Source organism: Besnoitia besnoiti, chromosome I (assembly GCF_002563875.1).
Source record: "Besnoitia besnoiti strain Bb-Ger1 chromosome I, whole genome shotgun sequence".
Classification (NCBI taxonomy): Eukaryota; Apicomplexa; class Conoidasida; order Eucoccidiorida; family Sarcocystidae; genus Besnoitia; species Besnoitia besnoiti.
The window spans coordinates 1,732,096-1,754,656 of record NC_042356.1 but is presented as its reverse complement, the minus strand read 5'-3'; the positions used below and the strand labels follow the sequence as shown (position 1 = coordinate 1,754,656).

Sequence of the window (22,561 nt, the reverse complement as noted above, 5' to 3'; positions counted from 1 at the left end):
GGGAGCCCCCCGATGATGGAGAATAGACCAAGAGTCGCGTCTCGCGCCATCCCCGGGCAGAGCTGGAACCTTCAACTGCGGGCGAAAGCCTGAAGCTTCAAATCGCTGCAAAGATGGCTGAAACGGAGACACTCAAACTGCAGAGGCAGGGCCAGGCCTGCGCCACAGGAGGCTGGGCAGTCTGGGAGCCACGCGCGCCTCGGAAGAGGCACAGCATTGACGCCAGTCAAAGTTTCGCCGCCTCCTGCGTCGAGCTCGGCTTCCTTTCACCCCGAGCCGCCTCGCTGACGGCGCTCGTCGTCGCAGGGGCTGTGAGGCGAAGCGTCATCCCCCGCGAGGCACTTTTCTTTCTTCCTCTCTTTTCTCTGGGGCCAGATCGCGTTGGCAGCGCCTCCGCTGTTGCATCTTTTCTCGACTCGCTGCACAGCGCGTCGCGGCTGTCACGGGGCGAAAGGCTGCATGTATCTGGGTTGGCTTCGCCTTCGCTTGGGCGGTCTTCCTTCCACAATTCTTTCTCGCCTTTTCTCGCTTCCTCCCTCCTTGTCAGTTTTCATCTCGCCGTTTGGTATTCGTTTCAATTGCTTTTGTCGCGCAAAAGGCCTCTGAGAGAGCGGTGCGGTCCAGTCGCTGCGCACCCCTCCCGCTCCGGAATTCGATCGCAGGCGGGCGCTGTTTTCTCCCTTTGCTTCGGCTCCCTGGCAGATCCGCTCCTGCGGCTTTTTTTCGTTGCCAGCAGTTCACGAGCTTTTTCCCCCCATTTTTAGGCGCTCAGACGTTTGTCTTTTTGTTTCAGCGACCGGGGGTGTACGGCAGCCACTCTGCCTCGAGGCTCGTTCTCCTCTCGCTGCCTTCCGCACCCGCCGCGCGCGTCCTTCCCTGTTTTTTCAAGATTCTTCCTTTGCCCCAGTCCTTGACGTGTCGCCCTTTCGTGTGTAGGCCGCCTCAGCTACAGTCCGTGTAAACGCTTTTCTCCATTTTTTTCCTTCTCTCCCGGCCTCTGCGTGCCTCTCTCCCCCTCTCTACCTCCGCGCGATTCAGCCGCCTCGCGACTGCAGCCCTCTCGCTTCTTCGCCTCCGCGTCGCTGCGGCGTCGCCTCCCTGCGCTTCTCTACGCTGCCTGCATCTGCCGCCTCTCTTCCTTCTTCCCTCGCAGCGGCAGATCCCTCCTCGCGTTGCCTCTGCGGTTCCCTCGTCGGCCTTATTCGTTTTCCGCGCTTCGAGACGATGATTGCGCCAGCGCCGACGGGGAGCGGCGCAGGGGGCGGCGGCGGCTTGGGCAGGCAAGGCGGCAGCGAGGCGAGCCGCCCGCTGATTCCGCCAACGGCCTCGTCGTTCGCGTCTTCGTTCTCCTCCTCGTCCTTCGCGGGCGCCGGCGCCGCGGCGCAGGAGTGCCACGTGCCCGCGCCCGCTGCGGGCAACCCCTCCGTCGGGTCGCAGGCCCTGGGGGGCGCGGGCCTCTCGCAGAGCCCCGCCGCAGGGACCTCGTCGCTCTGCAACCCGGCCTCGCTTTCCGCCTCGGGAGCCTCGCCGCAGGACAAGGAACACATCTACCAGCTGCTGCTTGACATCTGCGTGATGGAAAAACGCGAGGCTGCCCTCGGAGATCTCTCGAAACGCAGAGAACAATTCCCAGATCTCGCGCCACTCCTCTGGCACAGCTTTGGCACCATCGCCGCCATCCTCCAAGAAATCATCTCCATATAGTACGCAAACATATATATATATATATATATATATACAAACCTATATATAAGGCGTATATATACTTATCTACTCTATAGTTGTGTATATATACATATATAGAAATGGGTACGTTTATATGCACACATGTGGCAGCGTGTACACTGATCCATGTGATTGGATGCGTTTTTTATGGCTCCAGATTCGCGCATCTTTCCACGCTCCGTCGTGGAGTCTTCCCAGGTGTATTCCCGATTTTCGTGTGTATGTCACTTCTACTAGAGCTGTAGGTTCTCCCCGCGGCCTTTTCGGCCACGAGGGTGTATATGTGTGCAGACGAATGCCTGAACGACGGCAGTGCACGGGTGTCGCGCGTGGTGATTTTTATGTGTATGTTTTGTTTCCGTGTTTTTTCCATTTCTTTCAATGTTTGTAGCCCGTGTCTCTCTCCGCCGACCTTGACGGCGGCTGCGTCTAACCGCGTCTGCAACTCTCTGGCGCTGCTGCAGTGCGTCGCTTCTCACCCGGACACGCGACAGGCCTTCCTGAATGGTAAGAGAAAAACAACGCATAGCCGCGAGCCGAACGCATAGAATGACGTGGCAATAGCAAGGACGCGCATTCACGGAATAAGAAAATTTTCTGTCTTTTTCGGCGAGCGCGGATGCACTCAGAAGCTCTCCAGGGTTTAGGTTGTCTCGCGGCTTTCTCGTTGTGCTCCTCTCACTGGCTCTAGGGGGAAGATCTGAGTTGAACAAAGTCATCGCAGCGCGCCGAGGCCTTTGTAATTTTCTTTGAAAGGGTGAACTTTCGTCGTGTCTTTTTCCTTTGCAGCGCACATCCCTCTCTTTCTCTATCCGTTCCTGAACACAGTCTCGAAGACGCGGCCTCTGGAGTATCTGCGTTTGACGTCGCTCGGCGTCATTGGCGCGCTAGTGAAGATCGATGACGCGGAGGTGATTAACTTTTTGCTGCAGACAGAAATCATTCCGCTCTGCCTCCGCATCATGGAAACGGGCTCTGAGCTCTCCAAGACGGTGAGAAATGGAATGAAACCCGTGCTAAAGCTGTTTTCAGATATATGCCGCGGGGAGAGAGCAGGTGATTCGTCAGAGCGCTGTGCTCCCTCGCTCTGCAGGGTCTTCCCTTGCGTTCCTGTTTGAAACCATTTATCTTTTCTCACTTCTCTCTCTCGATTCGCCGTCCCGCGCGTGAGGTGGTTGCGTCTGCGCCCTCTTCTCGCACGCTGAGTCTTTTTTTCTTGTGTGTCGCTGCGCTGCGGTGACTCTGGCGAATTCCTGTTTGCGTCTTCCGCCCTTCGCCTGCAGTAGCTTTGTCTTTGTCTCGCTTCCTTTCTCTCTGTGCGCGCCCGATCGCGGAGTCTTTCGCGCTCTTCTTCGCCGTGCTTGGTTTCTTTCCGGCGGCGAGGCACCTGTGGACGTTGGCGGCGCGCCGGCCTGTTGACGCGTTCAGGTGGCGACGTTCATCGTCCAGAAGATTCTTCTAGACGACGTGGGGTTGTCGTACATCTGCGCGACTGCGGAGCGCTTCTACGCCGTGAGTACGGTGCTGTGCAACATGGTTTCCTCGCTGGCGGAGTGCCCGCCTGCGCGCCTGCTGAAGCACGTGATTCGCTGCTACCTGCGCCTGACGGACAACAACCGCGCCCGCGAGGCGCTCAAGCAGTGCCTGCCTGACGCGCTCAAGTAAGAATGCGAAAACAAATCTGCCAAAACCAGACGATACGCACGCGCAACCAGCTTACCGCTTTTATCTTTTTTTCAATTCTCGTCCGGTGTCCTCGCGGCGCAGGGCGGGCGCGACCCGTGCGTAGGGAAGCCCTAAACGCCTACCTCCAGAGTGAGTCTTCGTCGCGCATGCGTTGGTTTCGTGAGTCAGCCCGCCCTCTCGCCTCTTTCAAACCCTAAACCCTAACCCTTGTATGGAAACTTTTTCGTTGTCTTTCAGAGACGCGACGTTCCACGCCGCGCTGCAGGACGAGCCGCTGACGAAGAAGTGGCTTTTCCAGCTTCTCCACGCGGTCGCCCCGAGCGAGATCCACAATGCAGCAGCAGTGCAGCCGTAGAGCCAACGCACTCTTGCAGGCTTTGACGCGCTCAAGCTTCCCGATGTGCATAGCCCTTTGGTCTAGGCGTGTCCGTGTCGCTCCATCTAGTACCATATATACACATGTAGGCGTGTATACATATATATACTTCTGTGTCCACGAGCAAGGGGTGCGCGACTATGCGTACGCCTGTGCGTGCGTCTGCGACATCTTTCTGCGTCGTCTTCTCTAAGTGAGCATGCGGCGGTTTTCTGGTTCTTGACACATGGCCAGCAGCGATGATATTCTGACACACGTGTTTTTTTTAAGTAGGGAGGATGTTTCAAAGGATTTGTGACGGTCTGTCTGATTTGCGTTTTGGTTCCGTGCGGTGCGCGACAATGCTTCGAACTTCTCTCTCTAATGTTTTCAATTTCTCACTGAAAGCAGCGTGCACGCGAGATCTGGAGCTCAGACTGCGCCAGATGAGCGCGCAAGGCGCAGCTGCCTCTGATTTCGCAGAGTGGATTCCTCCGCAGATCCGTTGCCGAGTGACAACCCTTTGGCAATCATGCTGGCATGGCGTCTGCTTAGCCTGGAGGGACGCTTTCTGCGCCTGGGATGAATGGATAATACTCGACGTCTCGCTTCTCGAGACGCAGCAACAGTCAGTCCGCCGTCGGCTCTAGTGCGTTGTAGGGCGACAGACAAGCCCCACGTCGCTCCAAGCGTTGGAGTTTCTCGTGAGGGGCGAGGGGGCGGGGGTAGAGGGGGGGAGAGGGGACTGCATGAGCAAATGCCTGTTTGACTTGCGAGAGGCGGCTAACGCGAGAGGAAGGATAAGACTGAAAAGTGTGAAGAAAGACGAGGCAGAGAAGCGCGGAGGGAGAGCAGCACCCTGCCACGATGGCAGGGAGAAGGACGAACTGAGGCGAGAAGCCGGAGCGAGAGAAAAGGAAAACGAAGACGACGAAAAGAAGACTGCCCGCGAGTGCTCAACGAATCGCATCGCCAGGCCGACGACAAACGCCAAGCACGAGACAAAGACAAGAAAGTCCAAGGAAAATGAAGGACGCAGCGAGAAGATAGAAACAACGTAGCACGCGATACTGCGATCCACTTGTAGCTACACGGCTCCGGCTATACATATATATACATAAATATAAAAATATATATTTATATATATTCATATAGTTATATATATTCATATATATATATAGTATATATATGTAAAATCATATACACGTATACATACGACACACGTAGACCTGCAAGTGAATGCCTGGGCGGTGCAGCTTTGTGGCTTCAGTCGTGTCTCTGTCCGGCGAGGGCGTCGGCGTAGAGTCCGAGTTTGCTTTGAAACGTGTTGAGCGAGACGCATGCACTCTTGCACAGCTCGAGCTGCTTGAGCTGCGGCACTTCAGCCGCTGCCGCTGCCAGAGCCGCGCTGATCTTGAGCAGCAGCGCCGTCAGGCTCCGGCACGCCTCCTGGGCACCTTCCCGCTCTTCGCGACTCAGCTGAAGAAAAACAAAGCGCAAACGCACTCATATATATATATATATATATTCACATACAAATGTTTGTGATAGGCAGGCTGGGACTTGATCGGCGTTCAGACACACGCCTATGCATACAAAGGTACCCGCATGCATGTGACAATGTTAGTACCGAAGATATGAATAGCAGGTGGTGGCAACTACAAACGAATGCAAGATTCAGTGCGCACGTAGAGCCTTTTATCAATCTACTCATACGTACGTGTATTTAGACATATATATATATATATATATATATATATATATATATATATATATATATATATCAGCGTATGTATCAATATTTGTCAAAAAGTGAGAAAATATTTTGAGAGTTTTTGAGCGTATTTTTCTGCGGGCTTAGTACCTGAGCGTGAAGGCAGTCGTTGGGAGTTTCGAATCCGGGAAGCTTGCCCTGGGCGAGGTAGAAGGAGAAGGTTTTAATGAACGTCAAGCTCGAAGTCGTCGTGTCTTCGTTGATAAGCCACGCGTCAAACAGCCACGCAAACACCAGCGCCTGCACGCGCGGGGTCAGCCCGAGCTTGACGGCGAGCGAGCTCGGTGCGTGATTCTGAAAACAAAAGAGGGCTTTTGGAGTGAGATGAGTTACCCACGGTGATCCTATCTGCCAGTGCACAATCTTAGGAGAGACTCCACACAAAAACCGACTGAAACACCCGTCCCCAGAGTGCAGTGCTCAGAGACTTAGAGCCAGAATCGCACCACCGTCGCCGTTTCATTTAGACACAGAGAACACTTCCGCTTCGAGCGCGTTGGAGCCTCGCGCCTTTCCGTAGGCCTCCGCTCCCCGCGTCTTCGTCGCGTCTCTGTCTTGTCTCCGCCGCGCAGGCGCAGAGGAGAGACAAAGCCGCGGTCTCGGCAGTCTACGCGCGCGCCTCATGCCTGTCATTCCCGCGGAGTGTGGCGCGCATCGTTCTCTCTCGCGGCTAAGATGCGTGGGAAGAGGAATTCATACACTACGCGTAGACCACAGCCGACGAAGAATCACCTCAATGGCGCCAGATACTGAACTCCAACACATTCAGATATATACGACGCGCAGGCCATAACCTTACGTATGAGGATACCGAAGTGCAACACTTTTCGCTGCCGAAAAAGTCCACACCGACTACTCCTCACCCTGATCAGATGCAGGTAGGCGTCGACGAGCTTCCCTGGAGCGACGCGGCGGTGGAGAATCATCCACGCAGGCCAGACTGCGAGGGGTAGGGCTCGCGCCTCCGCGCATGCATCGCCTCCGACGCGGCAGTGTGCGTTGAGCATGACTTCGTCGAGCTCCAGGTTGGAGTCTTCGGCAACGAACGACGCCGAGGACTCCCCCAGAAGCTCCGCAGCCTGCTCCCTCGCGAACGCGTGAAGCAGCAAGAGGTAGTCCGGCAGAGAAGCGCTCTGCACCCGACGAAGCGCGATATCCGGATACGAGAGGAGATCGTCGAGCTAAGCACGCAAACCAAAAAGCCGCAAAGAGTGAAAACAAAAACACGCCCTCAGACACGGAAATCCCGCCAACTGCACATCTATTTCTATTACATAGGAAGATCGATAGACACATAGCTAGATAGAAAGATTTAGATAGATGTTACACAGGGGGCAACAGGCGGAGAGGCCGACAGAGTTGGGGATGTGCGTCTATCTGGCTGGGCGAGCGACTGTCGCCTTCGGAAGGGCTCTCGACAAAACACGAAAAACGCGGAAGTGCCCACTAGACCCGAAACGTGTAACACATTTACCGCCGGTGAATCCATAATGACATTCTCACAGAATACACGCCACTGCACAGGTAACTCCACATAACAACAATAATATATATACAAGTATACCTACATGTATTGGAATGTATGATGTTGCGTCGCTCCAGCCTGATTTCGCACGCGCGTGTACCATGCACACGCCGCCGACAGAGACGTCACTCTGCGCGAGCCGTACGCCGTTGTCGTCGGCGTTGTTCATCTTTTTTGCGCGTGTGTTTCTGTACTTACCGCAGTCGAGAGGATTTTATCGTTTTCGAAGGCGCGCACGGCGGCGATCGCGAAGGCGAGGTAGCTCTGGCAGGCCGCGGCGACAAAACGCGCGCCCTCGGCGTCTCTTCTCGCGCCTCCGACCCCCTCACTCGCCGCGAAGAGCCCGCCCCCCATGCGTTTTTCTGCGGCGCTGAGGCCGTTTGCGGCGAAGCTCGACGCGGTCCGCGTGTACTGCGTGTGCGCGAGCAGCTGAAGCGCTGCAACGGAAGGGAAAAAAAAGGCGAAGCCTCCGTCCTGGACGCGGCGGTTCGCACCCCAAAAGAACGTCACTAGCGCCAACAACTCGCTGCGCGAGTAAACCGTCTTCTGCAGCGCCGTCATCAAGTCGAGAAGGTTGTGGAAAACCTCCTGAAACACACACACCGATGCGCGCACACGCCAACGATGTGAGGCACCAGCCAGACCGTTTCCATATATATATATATATATATATATGTAGATAGAAATCCATATATCCACCTCTATGTATATATATATAAAACTATATGTATAGGTACTGCAAGGTCAAGAAAGGCGTGGAGCGCGGAGGCCTTTTCAGGGGCCCGCTGCGCGCGGCGCAGCGTTAACAGAAAAGCGAAGAGACGAGGAAACAAGACGTGAGGTAGATATACATACATTTACCGAAATATAAATAGATAGATCGAGATAGACAGGACGACGGAGATGGAGGCAAAACGCAACAAAGACAGAGCGACAGACGGTGATGTGAATGCGCGTTGAGTCTGGGACACATCGTAGGATTTGAAGGCCGCATCTCACCCATTCCTCTCTGAAATCAGCCGCAACTGCTCCCTCCTCGCGTTCCCGCGCGGTTAGCCGGGGACTCGGGAACGTGCCGCGAGCGTCTGCTTCTTCCCTCTCTGCGAAGAAGTCTCTGAGGAACTCTTCGAGGCTCTCGCGGAAAAGCCGCTCCTTCACCTCGTTCTCCTCCGGCTGCGAAGCGCCTCGGCGCTCGCGCGGCTGAAGAAAGGGAGAAGTGCCCGCGCGGCCGTCGCGGCCGCGAGAGAGCGACAGTCTCTCTTGCGCCGTGTTCATGGCGCACTCGAGAGCGAGGAAGCAGAAGACGCGCAGGCAATCTCGCAACAGGCCTTGCTGGTATCCGACCTGCAACGCAGAGACGTCCGCACGCCGCGTGCGGGGATGAAAACACAGACCCGTGTAAAGAGGAAAATTGGCGCCTTGGCGCCCCGTATGAGAATGGCTAACGCCACGCACGCCACGGCAGCACAAGAAAAAGTGACTCCCTCCACACACATGCGCGCACAGTCGATTCCCCGGGTGCGTGCGTGGCATCCGTGTAGGTGACACTCACGCGCAGAAGTATATGTACATGTATATACGTGGATATATACATATACACAAATATATAGTGTTATATATATATGCCCTAAGCCCTACATATATATATATATATGTATATATATATATATGAACGGCATATGGCTACGAGAACGCTGCGGAGTCGGTGGCGAGTGAGAAATCGCAGAGCTTGCACACAGGCGACGCGGCGAGCATGTAAGCAGCTAGCGAACCCCTACTGCGGGAACGAACGGCGAAACACAGGCCCGCCAGTCACGAAGAAGAGCCCCCGTTGCCCAGCAGAGCCTCTGCGGCGCACTCACCATCTGAATGCTTTCCGAAACTTGATCAGCGGTCACCACGCCAGAAAGCAGAGACGCGAGCGAGTCCTTCTGGTACGACGCGTCGCCGATGGTGAGGCCCCGAGCCGCTCCGAAGCCGCCTGAGGAAGACAAAAACAAAAAAAGCTGGAAGTCGCATGCACATCATAGCTCACCAGTGCTAGACCCTAAAAGCTACGCAGACGTCAATACATCTACATATATATATATATATATATACATACTTTGATTTACATATGTAATATATATATATAGGTGTGTACAAATAGGTACAGATATCTAGGCGTGTAGATATGTCTAGCTTGGTACAGCTGCAGGGAAAGAGCAGCGCAGAACGCGATGACCTGGAGGGAGCACGCCGCCGCGTAGCCCCACCAGAGAACGAGGCATCATTTTGAAAAACCTACACAGACGAGAGGCCTGCATCAGGCCGAGCACAGACTAGAGTCTCCTCTCAACGCGTACCTGAAACGTCGCCTCGTGCCTCCGCCTCTTGAGTCTGCTGCTGCAGCGCGTCCTTAGCTTTTGCGAGGAAGAGAAGACGCGTCTGAAGCGCCGGCGGCCTCGTGCGGGCGCTGACGTATGCCGCGCACCGCTGCCAGATCTGAGAAGGCATCCGGAGAACAGAAAGACTGATCCATGCGTCGCCTGTGCGCCCGCGAAACGCGAGAATGCTTTGAAAACCGAAAAAAACAGAGCGCGTCCGCCTCGCTGTCATGAGATATTTGCAGTTGCAAGCAGCTGCGCAAATTTCCTTCTATCCCGCGAGTGTCTCTAATCCGAGTAAGCTTTTTTTATCGGCATGCACGGGTATTGGAGCGATACGAATCATAAACAAACTACACGCACACATTTGCGAAAACTGTGCGGCTTTCTTGCGAGCAGCATTCTCGGGTAATTAGCAGACAACTGATGCAAAAGTTCGAAATTGATAGCAGTAAATTTCCAGTCTTAGTTGGCTCCTACGGGTGCGCATCGGTCGACGCAGAAGGCGTCGCGCTCGCTGTCGAAGGCGAGCAACTGCGCGGTGTTTTTTTGCGCAGCGGCGCTTTGCATCGTGTCTCCGCCTTCCTCAGCCCCCGAGCCGCCGCCGCTGGCCTTCGAATCGGGCGAAGAAGACGAGACTGGCGAGCTGTCAAGCGGCGATGAGGACGAAGAGTCGCTCCACGGTCGCAGGCCCTGAGACAGATACTCCGCCGCTGCCTGAGGCGCGCAACATAGCACACGCAAACAGAGAGATGTGAGCCGCGACGCGGTCAGATGTCCCACGGAATTCGAGGAAAGACTGAGGTGCCTGGGGATTCCTTACACTATATATATATATGCATGTGGATACATTCATAAATCATATACATAGATGTATATATATGTAGATATATATGTAGATAGATACAGGTATGTACATATGCACATATAAGCATGTGCCTGTTTATTCACGTGTGCGGGCCCCTGCGTTGGTGTTTCGGCAGCAATACAGGAAGGCCGGCGCCAGAGGAGGCTCGTGCGTCAGCGAGGCGAGCTCGAAGCCCTAGCGAGCCGCACAGGCTGCAGACTCGGGTCCCGCAAAGCGCCGTTGTCCACGTGTGTCTTCGAGGTGCTTACGCGTGCGCTGAGTCCGGCCGCGGCGTAGAACTCGCCCAAATCGAGCGCGAAAAACCGAAAATTCTGTTGGAGCCACGGCAGCAGATGCGGGCTCTGAAGGGTGAGCAGCGACTGTGGGAAGGACTCTGAAAAACACACAGAAAAGCAGCACGCGCGCACGGCCGTCGCACGAAAGAAAGATAAAGCGAATCGCCACTTGCCCGCGTGTGTGCACTCAGATACACGCATTTTCTTCTACGGATGAGTTCCCGATCCGGTCTACGCATGCCAGCAGAGAGAGGCAATTTGGCCTCTTAACTAAACATAGATAGATAGATAGATAGATAGATAGATAGATAGATAGATAGATAGATAGATAGATAGATAGATAGATAGATAGATAGATAGATAGATAGATAGATAGATAGATAGATAGATAGATAGATAAATAGATAGATAGATAGACATACGACCTGAAGATGTATTCAATATGTATACGTATATTGCAGAAATCATCTTCGTGCCTAAAGATACATTTAAGTAGTGTATGTATATCTATATGCATATTGGAGAGGTCGTCGTTCTGCCTCGATTTCTCGCTGGGCCGCGGCTCTTTCGACGCCCTCTGCGGTCAGCCCGTACTCTGTCCAGTCTGCGCAATCCAGTGGAAGACGAACTGCTGCATCGCAGCGTCGTCGGTTGCGAGCACCGCGGCGACGAGTGTGGCGGCCTGCGCGCGCCAGAAGAGAGCCTCGGGGCCTTCGCTTCCTGCAAAAACAGGCTCGCGCGGCACGCGATTCTTCTGATCACCTCTCCAGCGAGCGCCGCGAATCACGCTTGAGTCCGCCCGTGCAAAAACATGGCACGACAGCGGCGGAGAACTCCAGCGTGCGCGCGAGAGCTGCGCGAGGGCGGCTGTGCCTCTAGCCTCAATCCCGACGCCGACAGGCGCTTCTAAACGCCGTGGGAAGCATAGTGAACGCCGGCGCAGGTCCGCGGCAGCCGAGCGAGCCCAGTCTGCGAATTCAGCCTTGTGTTTCAGAACAGAGTCCTTACCGGCGGAGACTGGTCCCCCCTGCGCGCCGCGTTCGCTTTCCGTCGCTTCTCGGTGAAGCCGCAAAAACCTCTGCAGCAAGGCCGTGATGTGCACGTAGCAGGTCTCCTCTCTGAACAGAGAGAAGGAGAATCGTGTGAGCAAACGTAAGCTCTCCCAGCGCAAGAGACACTCGCAGTCAGACCAGCGCGAACAATTCGGATCGGTGTCTAGCCGTGTGGCTCGCGCGCTCCTCGGCGCCTTCCTCTCTGGGTGGATCGTTTGCCTCGTTTGCCTCCTGCGCAGCGGCGAGGCTTCGAGTGCAGCGCCGTCTTCTGTGGCATCGCGCTACGTTCGCGGCGTCGGGACGCGCTGGCGGCTGAGCAAAGCCCTGTTTTCACGTTCTCCTGCCTGCATGTTGATAAAGCGATATGGGTTTGTCTTACAGTTCCTTGGTTTCCTCCGCAAGCGAAGACACCCGGCCGCGTCCCCCCGAGCAGCCACCCGCCGCGAGTCTGAATCGCGTTCGAATGTCCTCCGCCCGCGCAGAAACCACGTGGACGAGCAGTCTGAAAATTAAGAAAAAACGCCTCAACATTCGATGTGCTTCTTAGCTCTCACTCACTCCCGCAGGGAGCTGCAGAGCGCGCAGGGAAAGCACGCCACAGTCCGCTCTGCCAAGCGACAGGCACGTCCCAGGTCTCCTGGGCCCCCACAGAGGAGCGAATAACACAACCAAACACAATACAAACATGTACACATATATTTATAAGTACATGCAAGTGTATAAATGCGGGAATGAGGATATGCATAGGTACGGGTATAGAGAGGTAGAAGACTGCGGCTACCGAGGCAGACGCATTTTTCAGAAGCACTTGCGACCCGGCTGCTCGGCTGCAGCCAGTCGTTTAGCAGGAGCGCGCGGCTCGGGCTGCCCTGAACGCAGCCTCGACGAAGGGCTGGCTGAATCAGAATCGAGGGAGCGCTACGCGCGCTGGAGGCACGCGCCATCGCGCGTCTCTTCAGGTCGCCTACCCAAACATCTGCGCCGAGGCGAGCAGTTCAGCCAGAGCGCCGATGGAGAAGAAGAGCAGGACAGGCAGCAGCTGCGCAGCAACGAACTGATGCACCTGCGTCTGCAGCGCGAGAACCGCTGCGCTCGGCGCCGGCAGCGCCAGCGGCATCCCGGGCGCGAGAGGCAGCGGAGGAACGGCCGCGGCTGCCTGGGCGCGTTGCTGAAGCACCAAGGCGAGCGTGTGCCTCTGCTGAGTCGCGCTCTGCTCAAGCGCCTCGCGGCTGTCTTCAATGAAATTCTTCAGCTGCAGCAGCGCGCTGTGGCCGCGGAGCTCTTGCGGCCTGCGGCAACACACCGCGCATAAACCCACACACACTCCTAAAGACGAGACGAAACGCGAAAACGACGGAGGGGAGGGGGGGGTGGCGGCAGTAAAGGGCAGTGAAGCGCCGAGGCCCGTCCGCTACGGGCGACCCGCCTCAACCTGCGTGGACGGCGGAGCGGAGGAGCTGTGTGCGGAGTGATAAAGTGAAAACGACGCTGAAATTGTTAGAGAGTAGAGAGAGGGGGGCGGGGGGGGGGGGGGGGGGGGGCGGGTGGATCTAGCCTCTGTTCCTGAGGAGTGGCAAAGTTCAAACATGCAAACCTACGTGAAGAGCGCGCCTGTGCAGAGCTGCGCCAAGGCTGGGCTTTGCACGGAGACACAGCTGAAGACGAATCGGCGGAACTCCTCGCGGCTGCTTCGCTCGGAACACCTGAGCGAACGCCAAACAGAAAACGCAAATTCGATTCCCAAGTTCGCGAGTGTCTTGCATGCAGGCCCGCCTCCTGGGAAGCGCGTCTGCGGGATATTTCACGCGTATAATTGAAGAGCCATGCAGATAGGGTTTAGGGTTTAGGACGTATGGTTTAGGGTTTAGGGTTCCCCTCTGTGTAGGTCACTCTCGTCCACGGACAGAGCCTCGCAGCCGCGACCGCCGCGCCGCGTCTCAGCGGCTCTCTTTAGGCTCAGCGTGCTCATGTTACCTGCCTCAGATTTGTTTGAGCGTCTCTTCGTGTCCCGCCGCGAGTGCCGAAGCCTCGGCAAATTGTGGCGCTCTCCCGTGGACTCTCACGCGGCGCTTCCAGCGGCAGAAAAACAGAAACCACAGATTGGAGGTACGCCCCACGCCCCTCCCCGGCGCAGACGTGGCTGTCGCGTGCGCCGCGTAGCCGAGCAGGTTTCATTCTAGTTGTATCATAACGTAAACTCGACTGAAGCTGGCTCACACGTCCTCGCTAGTGTTATGTTTAACCTTTTTTGCTTAATAGGGGGCCTATGGACTTACAAGAGAGAGAGGTTGAGGCAGAGTACGCGATCGAACTGGAGCGCGTCGATGAAGCGCCGCGTGCCAAGCTGGGCGCAGCTGCGCATCTCCCTCAGCAGCAGCCGATAGGCGGCCAGGGCCTCGTTGCACAGAAGCAGCATGCGCGAGACGGCGAACTGACGAAGAAAACGCACACAAGCGAGCCCGCGAGGCACTTCGCTTACAGAAGCTGACTCGCTGCAGCAGCCGCCTGGCGAAGATGCCCGCGACCTCGACGCAACGGTCAGAGGAGTCGTGACCCGCCATGCAGACGCAGCTTCAAGGCTTCTTTTAGCTTTTTGGGTACAATCCTAAACGTGTCGGTTCCTTCGTCGACAGGCACTAATAAGGATCAGTCGCCGTTTTATTGTGTTTTAATTGACATTTCAGTATCTTTTCGTGATGCCCTTTCCTCCCCCCCCCCCCCGCCCCGCGCGGTCTCGCCTACCATGTGCTGCAGCTCTTGCTGCTCATGGGACGGCAGCGCGCACCAAACGGCGGCGGCCTTCATGACTTTTGAGAATCGTTGCTCGTCTCTGCAGGCCTCCGTGTCTGTGGCCTGGCCGCGGGCGCCGCAGCCCGCGAGGAAGGCAGAGAACGCCGGCAGCGAGTAGTGCGGCGGGAGCGACGGTGGCAGCGAAGGACCAGTAGGAAAGGTCAAGGCGAACGCGAACAGAGTCTGCGCGGGCTGGGCGCCCATCTGCCGCTCGGGCCTCTCGAGATGCTGCTGGAAAATCGCAGTGTACACGGCGTCGATGACCTGCGCACAGGTGCAGCAGACACAACGCGCGGGCGGCCTCCAGCTCCGCAGGCTCCTGGTCAGAAGCGACGCGTGCCAAATCGGCATGCCTGCCTCTTACCGACAGAAGACAGACAATCTGCACCGAGCGCCAACAACTGGCGCCTCGGGTCTACGAGTGAAACCAGAGATGCATGAGCCGCCTTCGGGGAGAGGCGGAGTCGCCGCCTCGCACGGACTCCCAAGATCTCCTCTCCTACGCGCATCCTCGCCTGTTTCTCTTGGTCTTCATACGCAGACACACATGTGGATGGGCGCAGCGCGGGAGAGAGGAAAACGCAACGTAGCCATACGCTTATATATAGATATTAAACACTAATAATAATATATATGTGGGGGGTGGATGCTAGTCGTGTGCTGCCGCTCAGCGTACCATGAAGAGGAGCGCCAGTTTCTTTTGAATGAGCGCGACGGCCGCCAGGGAAAATCTGCCGCGCATGCAGATGGGGACTGGGAGAGCTCCAGGGGTCAGCAGAGCCGGGTGGAGACCCGCGAGGCCCGCTACGGCGAGGACGCTCTGCGCATCCGTTGAGGGGTCGCCCTCTCCGTCGTCGCCGAAGAGGAAGGCCGTGAGCCGTGAGCGTTTCCTCTGATTGGCAAGGAAGGACGCCGAGAAGGCCGGTGAAAACGAGGCTGCGGCTGCCGAAGGCGACCGCAGGATGCCGGAGGGGCTGTGCGTGGCTTCGAAGAGCGGCGCAAAGAGGAACGGGCGGAGGAGGCGCGAGACGAAAAGCAGCAAGCCCTTGACGGTCGGCGAGAGCGAACCGTAGGAGCCCGAAGACGGAGCTGAGGCAACAGAAGCGAAACACAAACCGAGAGGAACTCTCACCAAACTCCCCCCACCGCAGGCAGCGCAGCAGAACGGAAAGAGGTGTCTCTTTTTTTTTATGTATCTCCATTCCCATCTCATAACCTCTTCCCCTCTGCCCCTCCCCCACAGCCGCATCGCTTTGTCCGTTTCCGCTGCCCTGTTCAAACGTCTGTGCCTTCTCTTTCGTTTGTCTTCGTTCCCCTGCGTCTCCCGGCAGTTTGCACGTGACGCTTCCACCCTCCCTGTGTGTTTGCGGCGTGTTTCTCTCCTGTCTCTCTTTCCGGCCGCTGCCTCGTGTCTGGGTTTCCCCGCGTCTCACCTGCGCTGGTGCTGAGTTGCATTTGTTGCTGGTAGCGTCGCTGCTCCATCTGCAGCTGCAGCTGTTTGATCTGGAGTTCGAGTTGTTGCTCCTGGAGGCTGGCGGCGCTCACGGCGCCGGGGGCCGCCCCTCGCGGCTGCGAGGAGTCTCCGCCAAAGACCCACAGCCGCGTCGCGCCGCCCGTCGCGCCCTCGGGCCGCCCCCCCGGCCGCCCGTCGCCCTTCGCTTGGCTCTGCGCGTTCTTCTGCCGCAACGCATTCAGCTCGGCCTCGAGCTGCTTCAGCATCGCCGTGTCCGCCTCCTGGTCGGCGCCCGCGCACGCGCCGCCCGTCTCTGAGGCGACCCTGTTGACGAGTGTCTGCCAGGCGAGTACGAGGAAGGCTGAGATCTCGCCGGGCGCCAGCGACTGGCTGTCCAGCGACGAGGCAGCGAAGCCCCGGCCTTCGCGGCCGTCTTCAGGCGCGAAGGGCGCGAAGGGCCCGAAACACGACGCCAGCGGCGTGCCCAGCTCGGGGGACGCGCCCACCGCCGCTGCGGGAGGGGAGGGATAGAAGCCCGCGCTCTGCGCAAGCCCTTCGCGGGCCTCGTTCCCCAGCCTGCGGCGGTCGCCGTCGCCGGGGGTCTCCGCGCTGCTGATGTAGCCCCTGCGGAATGGCGTGGAGGAGAAGGCCTCGAGCCCCCCCTCCTCCATCGCGACGTCGGCGCCTCGCGCGGCGTTCAGCGCCGCCTCGGCGCCCGCGCGCTCGGCGGCCTCCGCGCCGAACTCTGCAAAGGGCGACGACGAGGCGGGCAGGGCACTTAGCGTCCGCGTGGAGCGCAGAAAGACGTCGAGGAAGGCGCGGTCGGCGCGCGAGGCGAAAGCGCGCAGCAGCGCATCGCCTCCTCCGTGCGCCACCGACGCGGGCGCGGGGTACAGGAAGCCCGCAGTCGCGGTCCCGTCGAGGGGGGCAGCGCCGCTGCGTCGCGTCTGCTCGTGGGCGAGCAGCGACCGGAGGGCGAGGTGGAGATCGCGCGCGGCGAGCGGTGACGCGGAAGACGTGGACGTCGAGGCCAGTGAGGGAGAGAGAAGGGAGGGAACGTCGATCAAAAGCTGCCAGCAGACGGCCGCCACCTGCTCAGCCGTGTATGCGTCGCGGAGGTAGGCCACGATCAGCGTATCCAAGCCGACGACGCCGTCTCGCGAGCTCGCCCCAGCGTGCTTCAGGCTCGAAGGCCCGCCCGCCGGCGCCGCCCCCGAGTTCCCCGACGACGAAGAGAAGAAGCCATTTCCCCCCCAGCCGCCTCCGCCAAACAGCGCCTTGGTCCAGCCGCCCGCGGACGCGTCGCGCACCTCGCCGGCCCCGTACGGTGTACAGACGCCGTTCCGGGCGTCGTCGCTGTAGGGTCTATACACACCGCCCGCGCCGAACGCAATTCGCTCCGCCACCGCCATTCTCTCGGCGTGCGCCTGTCGCTGCCGCGCGACAAGCTCATTCTGCACTTTCTGCATTCTCTGCTCGACCGGGGAGAGCTCGTGCGAGGAGTTTCCTGCGAAAAGTCCCTCCGGTCTCGCGCGCGCGTCCACTGCGGCGACGGCGGTGGCGACAACGGCCCTCTCGGCCTCCGCAGTCGCCTCGTCGAGCGTTTGGCGCCTCTCCTGGAAGCCGGGCAAGAAGGTGACGTGCTTGGGCGCGTCTTCGTCGCGCCGGCAGGCTGCGTCGGCGAGCAGCAGCGCGGACTTCCGCAGGCTGCCGCCCGGAGCCCGGAGGCGCCGCTCTGCCTCTCGCACGAGACGCGCGACGACTTGCTGGTAAATCTGCTCAAGCGAACAGAAGGTCAGCGAGACGACGCAGCGCGAGGTGATGAGCAACACCCGCCGCGGCGGCAGAACCTGGTCGCGGGCGAGCGCCGGCAGCGCCGCGAGAGGCACCGCAAGCTCAGGCTGCCAGCTTCCCCTCGTGCCGTAGGCGGCGTAAGACCCCCCGACGCCGTTCCGCCGACAGGGCAGGGCCTCCGCGGGCGACGCGAACGGCGGCGGCGCCACAGCGATCGTCTTCTCGACAGAGGCGAAGAGCGGATTCGTCGGGGGCGAGGGCGCGGCGCTCGGATGCGGCGCCGCGAACGCGTACGAGGAGGAGGCAGTCTGCGGCTGCGCCGAGGCGTACGCGAAGTCCGAAGGCTCGGGGGCCTGCGGAAAGAGATGCGACGACGAGAAGGCCGGGACCGCGCCGCGCGACCCGTGCGGCGCGAACGGCGCGCCGTAGGGCGAAGAGACGGGCGGCAGCACGTCGCGGTAGGGCAGGTAGCGCCAGTGAGCGCGCTTCGCGACGTCGAACGGCGACGGCAGCGCGAAGGCAGCCGCAGCGGAGAGCGTTTGCGCGACTGCGGAGCTGCGAGAAAGCAGTGGCGCCTCGACGATCCACAGAGACTCGCCTAGCGCGAGCGGAAAGCAGGACGACGCGGGCGACGGCGCGGACGCGAGGAAGAGTGGAAACGCGGCGAAAGCCTCCTTCAGGGGCTGCACTGAGCGCGCCGCGGAAGAGGCGCTGAACGCGAAGGCGGACGACGCCTGCGGATGCGCCGGATGCGCAGCCGCGGCGCTCTGCGACGGAGACGCGTAGCAGGTGGATGCGCCGTAGGAAGAGGCGGGCGCGGCCACCGCCCGCGCGGAGGCCTCCAAGTCGGGTGCGACCGCCACGAGGCGCTCGAACGCGGGCTGGCTGGTCAGCGGCTCGGGCGCCCGCCCCTTCGCATCCCGGTCGTCGCCCTCCTCGTCCGCTGCCTCGAACAGAAGCACAGAGGCCCCCTGTGAGTAAAATCCCAGCTTGAGCTTCCGGTGGCGAGCCCCACACACAACGGCCGTGTCGCCGCGGCGTGGAGACGCGCCCGCGGCCGCGCCGCTGGGTGCCTCCTGAGAGACGCCCCGCTCCCCTTCTCTGAGCATCCTCGAGGAAGACGCCCACAGAGAAGAGGCCGTGCAGTAGCCGGCAGCTGCAGGCGCAGGCCGATACCACGCGACGCGGAGGAAGGGCGCAGACGGCGCCGGCGTGCCGTAGGACCCCGGCGGAGGCTGGGGTGGCGCGTCTCCCATGAGACGCGAAACAAGCTGAAAGTGCTCCAGCTGGAGGTAGACCCGACCGCCTAAGAGCACGCCGCCGCAGCACACACACAGAGCAAGGTGTTGTTCATAAACGCATGCGATGCTTCTCGATTAGCGACCACTTGCCGCCAGGGGTCCCTCTACCTGGGTTCGCGTGGGCGAGGAAACGCCTCGCCAGCATCTGCGAGTCACGCGGCTTCGTGATTCCCCGTTTGGGACCGAGTCCGCGTCTTCTGCCTGCGCGGTGACGCTCGCTTTCCCACCCCCCCCCCCCCCCACACGCGTTTCCCTCCCTCGAAAGAAAAAGGCTGACTTGTTACTTACCTCTGTCGTCGAAAAGCACCGCGGCAATCGTCTGCGCCTCCTGCGGCGCGGTTGGGTGCACACTGACGAGTCGCAGCTCCGGCCTGGAGCCGAAGAACGCGAAAAAGCCGTTTCCCGAGAGGTTCGCCCTCGGCGCCCCGCCCCCCATAGGCCCCCGGAGCCCAAACCGCGGCGGCGGCGAGGGACAATGGGGACAGTTGGCCTCCCCACAGAAGGGGACAGGCGGCGACACCCAGTTCCGGAAGTCCGCGCCGATCTGCCGCTCCAGCTCGCGACGCTTCAGCCGAACTGAAAGAAAAATTGAATCGCAGGGGAACTTACCATGCGTCTGCGACAGACCACGGCGCTCTCACCGTCATGTAGGAAACACTTAAAAAAACAAGAGACAGAGAGAGGCGACCGGAGCAGCCACAAGACGAGGCAACGATCAGGGCAATGAAACATATCGTAATTTACCGAAATGTAGGCTCAGCACAGGCGTGCCTGTCACATATATATATATATATATATATACATATGTACGTGCATGCAAATATCCACGTCCACAGGACACAGATACAAATTCGGATACATATATATATATGTATTCATATATTCATAGTATGTGCATGTCCGTCTCAACACGTTCCTCTGGTCTGCGTGCTCTGTTCAAGCTTTTCCCCCCTTTCTTCGTCTCCCTCTCCTCTTCCTCTTCTGCCCCGCCCGCCCTGCTCTAGCACGCAAGTCCTACTGAGTGAGATGTCGGGTTTCGCCTCCACCAGCGTCGCGTCTGGGGAGAGCGCGGGCGGCTCCAGGAGGAGGACGGCGACGTCTGAGGAGGCGGTCAGGATCCACAGAGCACCGCGTTCTTCATCGGGGGTGATGGAGACGATTCTGTCTCCGCCGTTCTCGGTGTCGGCCTCGTCCCGCCGCCGCAGGGGCGGCGACGCCGAGACCGCCCTCCTGTGTCGGACGCCTTCTTCTCTTCGCCGCGGGCGCCTCCGCGAGGGCAGGAACGCGAAGGCCGAGGTCACGATGTCTGCCGCGCCCTTTACCAGCCTGGAGAAGATCGACGAGCGCAGGGGCTCCACGCGGCACTGGAGAAGCCCGACAGCGTCAACGTCGTCCCCATCTGGCGACGTCTCGGCACCACTTTCGTCGTCATCGCCGCCAAAGGTCGCGGACTCTGCGCCGTCCTCCAACTCCTCGTCTGCCGCGTCAGGGTCTCGTCGACACGCAGCCCGCCTCGCGCCTCGCGCAGGGGCCTGCTCGGTGCGTCGGCGCATCTTCCGCACTCCGAGCCGCGGCGTCTCTTCAGGGCTCCCGTAGGCCCGCGCTGGGGCTCCACCGCGGTCGGAGCGGGCGGAGGGGACGGAGGGCAGGGGCATCAGGAGCAGCTCGTGCATGCCGCCCTCGGCATCGCCGAGGAAGACTCGCGATGAGCCGCAGTGGACGCCGACCGCGGTGATTTCAGGCAAGCAGGTGGAGGAGGCGAAGAAGGCCGAGGCGAACGACGGGGTGCGCGCATTCAGCGAGAGATGCGCGATCTGGAAGATTTGCAAGTCCGACGACGACGAGGCGAGGAGGGCGACACGCGCCGCGGCGCCGCCCGCGCTCAACTCGTCCGCGCAGCACCTGAGCGAGGCCTCCGGCGAGCTCAGCGCCAGCACCGCCAGCGACGCCTCGCAGACCGCAATCAGTGCGTGGAAATGCGTCGCCTCCACATCGCTGGGCACTTCGCCCGAACCCGGCGCAGATCGCCCGCTGTCTTCGTCCCCAGAGTCCCCGCCGTCGTTCACTTCCACGTAGGCGTCGCCTGCGCGTTCAGCACGGCGCGCGCGCCCGCCCTCGAGGGTAGCAGAAGGCGAGAAGGAGAGAAAAGACCCCGCGAAAGCTGGCGGCAGCAGCGTGCGCGGAAGCAGGACGTGCTCAAGGTGCCGCAGCGGAGACGGAAGCTCGTAGGTCAGCGTTGAGTGAAGCAGCCGCTGCTGCTCCGTCATGCGGTGACGTCGCGAGCGCGACAAGCCCGCCTGCGAGGCGAAGATGCGGCCTTTGTCCGAGTCGCGCGCGTCTGTGCTCTCAACGGCGGCCGGCGGAAAACCAGGCGAAAAAGACGAGAGATCTGTGCCGGCAGGCAGCGGCCACAAATGCAACGTCGCGCCGTCGGCGACCCAGAGGAGATGGAGAAGCGACAAAACGCCGCTCGGCGGGGAAGACACAGGGGCGGCGCCCGATGCAGGCGACGCCGGTGGAGCCTGCGCGCGGAGGTCGCGGCCGCTCTCTTCTTCTCCCAAAGCGGTTCTCTCTGTCTGGTCATCTCGCCGCCGGGAGTCGCGGTGCAGAAGCCGCTGAAGCACTGGCGGAAGCGGAAGAATCTGGGGAAACGCTTGACCCAAAGAGAACGCGTGGCGATTCTCTTCGTACGACCGCGGGTCCATGGCTTGGGTGTACGTACACCCGCCGGACCAGGTCCCCAAGGCGCGCAGCTTGCTCTCAAGTGAGCCGTCAGTTTCATCGAACGCCGCGATCTGGCGGACGAGTTCGCTAGCGTGAGCCGCGGCCTCCGAAAAGACGGAAAACTGACTGGCGGAGGCGCAGGATGACGAAGCTGCTGCAAAAGCCACGGGGTTCGACACCTCGCCTGCAGGCAGCTGTGAAGGAGACGCACGCTCTGGGACGCGAGAGAGACTCGGCCTAGCAAACACGCGCGCGTCTGAAGCCATCGCGCCGCCCGCGGGCGATAAGGGCCGGAACGCAGCTGAAGGGTCCATTTCTTTGAAGAAGTGAAGAAGAAGTAGCCGAGAAAATCCGCAGTACCGCGGAGGCCGGAGTCTGCGGACGCACGCAGCGCGTGCGCGCGGCAAGAACGAGCTGCGGACTCCGAACCGGCGACGACACCAGGGTGGAAGAAGAGAAGGAGCACGAGGGAAAATGGCAGCAAGAAGGGCTCCAGAGAAGCATAAAAATTTGAACACTACGCGAGGCCGGACAGCACGTGCACTGGAGGAAAACACGCGGCGTGACAGGCAGGACAAGAGGGAAGGTAGCCGCGGGACGAGAGAGAGAGAAAGAAGAGCAGGAGATCAAAACGAGCTCGAGCCGAGGACGGAAAAGAGAAGAGAAAAACGAAAAACGGTGAGGTGGGCGCTACGCCAGACAGCGGGTCAGGTCTTCAGCCGAGAGGCTCCGCGCAGCTGGCGGACGGGACGAGAAGAGAGGAGAGAAGGCGGATTCGAGACAGAAGAGCGACGCGACAAAAATCGGCGGTACGGCAGAAGCAAGAGACAGCAGAAGAGAGGGAATCCTCGGGCAGGAAACAGAGAAAACTGT

At 59.6% G+C, this 22,561-nt stretch overlaps 2 protein-coding genes across 2 annotated transcripts; one reads left to right on the top strand and one right to left on the bottom strand.

Annotated features, from left to right (window-relative positions):
* Window positions 1-113: 113 nt before the first annotated feature.
* Window positions 114-3,766, top strand: BESB_002600 (uncharacterized protein; the record flags this gene model as incomplete). The annotated part of the gene is made up of 6 exons (XM_029359015.1): window positions 114-311; window positions 937-1,703; window positions 2,117-2,232; window positions 2,515-2,717; window positions 3,154-3,386; window positions 3,649-3,766. The coding sequence occupies 6 exons, from the start codon at window positions 114-116 to the stop codon at window positions 3,764-3,766; spliced, it is 1,635 nt and encodes a 544-aa protein (XP_029221928.1).
* Window positions 3,767-5,032: 1,266 nt separating this feature from the next.
* BESB_002590 (uncharacterized protein) lies at window positions 5,033-22,002 on the bottom strand (the record flags this gene model as incomplete). Its single annotated transcript, XM_029359014.1, has 19 exons — window positions 5,033-5,245; window positions 5,631-5,888; window positions 6,404-6,721; window positions 7,264-7,653; window positions 8,065-8,409; window positions 8,928-9,046; window positions 9,411-9,549; window positions 9,912-10,148; window positions 10,548-10,672; window positions 11,169-11,692; window positions 12,006-12,128; window positions 12,595-12,915; window positions 13,225-13,329; window positions 13,903-14,057; window positions 14,369-14,680; window positions 15,093-15,505; window positions 15,850-18,969; window positions 19,253-19,540; window positions 19,983-22,002. 19 exons carry the CDS (start codon window positions 22,000-22,002, stop codon window positions 5,033-5,035), a joined length of 9,525 nt encoding a protein of 3,174 aa, XP_029221927.1.
* Window positions 22,003-22,561: the final 559 nt, after the last annotated feature.